This window comes from Gadus macrocephalus, chromosome 3 (assembly GCF_031168955.1).
Source record: "Gadus macrocephalus chromosome 3, ASM3116895v1".
Classification (NCBI taxonomy): Eukaryota; Metazoa; Chordata; class Actinopteri; order Gadiformes; family Gadidae; genus Gadus; species Gadus macrocephalus.
The window spans coordinates 14,424,984-14,430,749 of NC_082384.1; the positions used below are offsets into that span (position 1 = coordinate 14,424,984).

Here is a 5,766-nt window from a genome sequence, read left to right on the forward strand (position 1 = left end):
GGTTATTTTTCACCCTATTAGAGTCCTTAACCTTCCCGCTGTATCTGCTTACCACGTCTCTCTCTCTATCTCTATCTTTCTATCTCTATCTTTCTGTCTCCAACCCTCTCTCTCTGTATCCCCTCCTCCCTCCCTCCCTCCCTCCCTCCCTCCCTCCCTCTCTCCCTCGCTCTCTCTGAGCACATCCACACTCATCAGCTGTCACGTCAGGAAGGACCTCCTCTGTGGTGCTACCACTCACCCGACAAGCTAGGGAAACACATTGTAGCTCATACACTCTCGTGAACGCGCACATACACAAACAAAGGACAAAAGCAGTATCTTTTGATGCTCCGCTTCCCCAACCCCCATCCCGACACGCTCAGCTGTAAAACAGCCAATCAGAAGCCGTCGTTGGTCCTAAACCTTTGGTTGCCGACCGCCACTTCCCTACCACTCCAACCTCCATGACTCTGGCATAAAATGAATGTCCGTTAGCGAGGTAGTGTTATGCTTTATGACCCGGGCATACAAGTTAGTTACTTTAGTAACCAGGGACTATGAGTCAGTCACTATGTTAACCAGGGACTATGAGTTACTTACTGTGCTAACGCGGGCTTTGAGTTGCTTTGGTAACCAGGGGCTATGAGTTAGTTACTGTGTTACCCAGGGGCTATGAGTTAGTTACCGTGGTAACCAGCGAGTATGTGTTAGTTACTATGGTAACCAGGGGGTACGAGTTAGTTACTGTGTTAACCATGGGTAACTAGTCAGTTGCTGTGGTAGCCAGCGAGTATGTGTTAGTTACTTTGGTAACCAGGAATAACGTGTAGGTTATCCAGATAACCAGGGATAACGAGTTAGTTAATGTGGTAACCAGGGATAACGAGTTAGTTACCGTGGTACCCACAGTGTACGGGACGGTTGCTGTACTAAGCATGGGCCCCCCCCCCGAGGTAAACGAATGAAGCTTCATTCATAGTCGCCTTGAGGCGCTGTTTCTTATTTCAGAGGTGCGTGACGCATCTTATGAACCGGGGCTGAGGCCATGTCCTTTTTATGTCGGAGAGAAGAGGAAGCTGAGAAGGACAGGAGGGGAAATGTGAAGAAGTAGAGGCGGGGTTGGGGGAGGAGTAGAAGATAGGGAAGAGAAGGAGGAACGGGAGGAGCGGGAAGCTAAGTGCTAGGTAGCTAGCGCCGCTTGTTTGTCGCGAACTTGACCCAAGTTCTTCCTCAGAGGTCAGCCATCTGCCTCCTGAAACCCCCCCCCCCATGACCTCCGCCTGACCCGCTGCCACCGGGAAACTACACACGCACTACACGCACACAGGCAAACGCAAGCACACACAAACACACACACACACACACACACACACACACACACAAACCCCCACGTACACAATCATACACAATCGGATATAACACATGTATATATAAAATATTCACAAACACACACACACCCACAAACAAATACCCACACCCATGCACGCATATGCCACACAAACACATTCATATAAACACACACACACACACACACACACACACACACACCACACACACACACACACACACACACACACATATTATATGTCTATGCATGCATTTTCTGAATGAGTGTTTCCCTTTCTCTCATTTCTTTGTCTCTCTCTCTCTCCGTAATAGGGTTGTTTGTATATTTGTCCCTTTACATCCCCCGCATCTCTCCCTTTTTTCTCTCTCTCTCTCTCCCCTCCCCCTCCCCCATCTGCACCCCCCTCCCCCCAGTTTATAACTATGTGTTAAAATGCCAGCAGAGGCACAGTGGGCGTAGTCCATTGATTCATTGATTTGCAACCCATGCAAATGAAGAGCAGAGAGAGAGAGAGAGAGAGAGAAAGAGAGAGGAGAGAGAGAGAGAGAGAGAGAGAGAGAGAGAGAGAGAGAGAGAGAGAGAGAGAGAGGAGAGAGAGAGAGAGAGAGAGAGAGAGAGAGAGAGAGAGAGCGAGCGAGAGACAGAGAGAGCATTAAACACAGCCGGCAGACAGATAGACGGTTGAATGGAAGTCTGTGTAAGCTCCGGCATATGGCCCTTCTTGACAGAATCAGTCCCCTCTGCCCTCTTTGATAATATTTCATATTTCATGGCTTTTGCTCCACCTTCATGTGCTCCATACAAATCCTTAACACGCCATGTTTAATGTGCCATCATAATACGTCTCTCCACATGACACCTATTGCTCTGCTCATGATGTGCTCTGTTGCTCAAGGATCCCAGCTATTCACACTCTCTCCCGGCTCTGCTGGTTTGATGCCAGTGCGGGGAGGAGGGGGGCTTGACGTTGGGGGGGATCTCTGGAAACCTCAGTTAAACGTGACTGTGTGAAACGCTCGAGACTGTGACCGCGATAAAGAGATGTAAAGACAACCTTGGCGTGTTGTGACTCGATGAGCGGAGAAACCGTTGCGACGGGGAGATCTTTTTGAGTTTTTCTTCCTTCTCTCCTCAACTCCCCCCGTCCCCCCCTCCTCGTCCTCGTCCTCGTCCTTCTCCTTCTCATCCTCCTTTCCATTCTTCTTCTTCTTCTCCTCCTCCTCCTCTTCCTCCCCCTCCCCCTCCCCCCTGCCCCTCCTCCTCCCCCTTCCCCACAACCTCCTTCTCCCCCTCCCCCTCCTCCTCAGACTATGGTGAATCCATTGGGACATCAAAATAATTGCCTAAAACTACGTCTCAAGAGGCCCACCGCTTTTTGATTTTGGTTTAAATATTCTGGTTCAATATGGATTTTATGTGTGTTTATATAATGCATGGAACGGTTTTGAAGAAGCAATTATAAAAGAATGATAAAGATCGCCAGCGTTTCACTTGCATATTTAATCTCTTGTTTTATTGCGAGCGGCCTCCGTACCTTTAGTGTTTTTTTAATAAAAAGCTTGATTTAAATGTAAATGCTATTATGTTGATAACGCAAGTCGTCAAAATCGTGTGGTTTTTCAGCATTCTAAATGATTTGTAAACATATATTTTGCCTTTGCCAAAAAGTGGAAACTGAATAGATTCCGAGTTGTTTTGAGAACTTGTTATGAGTTCAATGCGGATGTGAGGCATTTTCTTATGTTTTTCCTTTTGAGCAGCAAAAACCTCAACCATGCTAATGGCAGCTCAGTCAAGTTAGTCATTACATTTGAATAAACACACCCTTATGAGCAAACTGGAGCAAGAGCGAAATACACTCTATTAACTTGAATTACCTGTTCTTCCGTGTGTGTGTGTGTGTGTGTGTGTGTGTGTGTGTGTGTGTGTGTGTGTGTGTGTGTTTGTGAACAGAAGCGGACAGAAGAGGACCGTGTTGTGGACAGCCAGGTGAACCAGAGTGACGAGCAGTCTAGGATCTGTCTGGAGAGGCAGGCACAAGACTTCCTCAATGCTGTGTTGCACAGGAAAGGTACAGACAAAAATACACACACACACACAAGCATGTGAATAGCTTTCAAAAAACGTGCAAGAAATTACGTATATATGTGGACGTTCATTATTTATTATAATTAATGCTTAACCAGACAGTTAAAAGACATCAATGTGTCAAAACAGATGAATATGAAAATCAAGAAATACATAATTAATGTTATCATAAGGTATTTGTCCGATTTTATGAAAATGTCTTCCTTTGTGTAAGGAACTTTCTTTAATATATATAGGACTGTCTAATTTGTCATTTGTGGCTCTTCAGTAATTGTTTGAAATCTCTCCTACCTCATTAGATAAGCATTTCAGTCCGTGGAAAAAACACTCAATGCCTGTGTAATTATAGAACTCTAACTGAACATATTTTGACATCTTGTCTTTTTTCAATTAATGTATTATTTCTTAATAAGGTGTTGAAACATTTGTTTGACAAGAAAGTGTGTTCTTATTATTAGTTAGTAGTAGGTAATTTTTTCTCTGTGCTGGCGCTGTTAAGTGATTTCGTTTCAAGACGCGTAGATAAAATGTTTTTTTATTAATCCCAGCAGAAACCACAGGACAGTAGTCAAATTTAAATATATTAAATGAGATACAAAATATGAGACATAAATATACGAATAAAAACCGTACATTTATGCCTAAAGTGAAGAGTGAAAATGACTTAAGGAGATTCAGAGAATACATCTATATGCATAACAACACTGTGCAATATATGTATATAAGAACACTGTGGTTTTCACACAATGTAATAGTTGTCTGGGGTTTGGCTGGTTTATCAATACAATAGAGCCTTATTAATTTGCGCCTAGGCTACGGTCACTGGAGTGAAGATGTCATTTCGATTGGCAGGCCTTAATCAATCACGCCTTGCTGAGCTGTTGGAGCTGCATGTGTAAATGACGAGAAGACACACACACGCACACACACACCCACACATACACGCACACACACACACACACACAATTTCAAATCACTTTATTGAGCCATTTTCATAAATAGCTCGATAGATTCCTTGTGTGTAATGTATGTAATGTATTTCGGTGTCAATGCCGAGATTACCAACTACACAGGGTACGTCTTGCTTCCTGTTATTGCACACTGAAGTATCATCATTTGATTAAAAAGCCAGGAATGCACAATAGATAGATCCAGTCTACTGTACTTGTCAATACTGAATTGTTTCACAGCGATAAAGTGTGGAGATAGCTTTTAAATAGGTTAGCCCAAAAATGGATATAAAAGACCAAAAAAAAATGCGGAATGAGGAGCAGCTTGACTAAGGGGTTTAACTTAGAGCAAAATGCAAAAAGAAATAATGTTTGTAAATATTACATATGATCTGTGTTTTAGTCAGCTTTAAAAAAAAAAAAAATCTCCAAATGTCCCATCTGGTATGAAATAACTACATCTAATCTTATAAAGTATGATGTTCAATTTATCTTATTTATTTTTCTTCGTTTTTCCTTATTCATTATAGATGTAATAATTTATAATTTGTGCAATTGAGGTGCATCCTTCCCATTAGCTTGTGGCTATCTGTACATCACGGTTACACGCACAAATATATATCGTTTATCTGTAAATAAAGGACACAAAAGGCAGCATCTCCTTAGATGGAACGTGTTAAAAAAATGAAGTTTGAAAATAATTGGAGCCCGGCCTATCATATCATACCATCAAATAAACACGAGACAAACCAAGGAAGTTTATTTAGGATTAAGCCAACTCTCAGTATTATCTTCTATATCCACAGTTCCTCAGATTGGTCCCCTGACTGCCAGAGATGATCTATTATTTTTGACGCTGGTCTAGACAGCTCTTATGAAACATCCATTTTAGTTTGAGCGTCTCCGTATTGATTTCCTGCCTTACATAAAACCGGACTCCAAAATAGCCCTGTATGTGTCGTGGTTCTCTGTTCTTCCTCTGCCTAAGATTATCCCAAAGACTGTGGTGAGGTGCAGAGATCACTGCACACCTGTAACACTGCCAAGGAAATGGTTCTCAGACCCTCTGTCCTACTCAAACAACTTCTTATGCCATCAGTTCTTACGAGAGTACTCCTCCATCCGATCCATGTGGAAATGTAATTGATGAAATCCTTCATCCCGTCATTAGCACCGACGTGTGCTAAAATGACAGCAAGTGGCTGATTTCCTTGCGATGTCAATTTCTTGCTATTACAAAGGCATCCCTACCTATCGAGACTTAAACACAGACGAGCGCACCAGGGCAATCAGAGGTCCACCATCTTCCTCCGAACATAAGTTCTTCCTCTGTCACTTCTAGACGGTAACCTCTGTGCGAACAAGTGGCTGAGAAGTGAAATAATGTGTCAAGCCTTC

The 5,766-nt window shown here is 43.0% G+C and overlaps 1 protein-coding gene across 4 annotated transcripts in view; it reads left to right on the forward strand.

The window, feature by feature from the left end:
* Positions 1 to 4,186, forward strand: part of LOC132454248 (ligand-dependent nuclear receptor corepressor-like protein) — a 27,521-nt gene extending 23,335 nt beyond the window's left edge. For 2 of the 4 annotated variants that reach the window (XM_060047486.1, XM_060047488.1), the window contains exon 4: positions 3,287 to 4,186. In XM_060047486.1, the coding sequence (XP_059903469.1) occupies positions 3,287 to 3,333 (47 nt within the window). In that variant the 3' untranslated portion in view covers positions 3,334 to 4,186. Of the gene's footprint in view, positions 1 to 3,283 lie in introns of all 4 variants that reach the window. The other 2 variants (XM_060047487.1, XM_060047485.1) reach the window with 2 other exon arrangements.
* Positions 4,187 to 5,766: the final 1,580 nt, after the last annotated feature.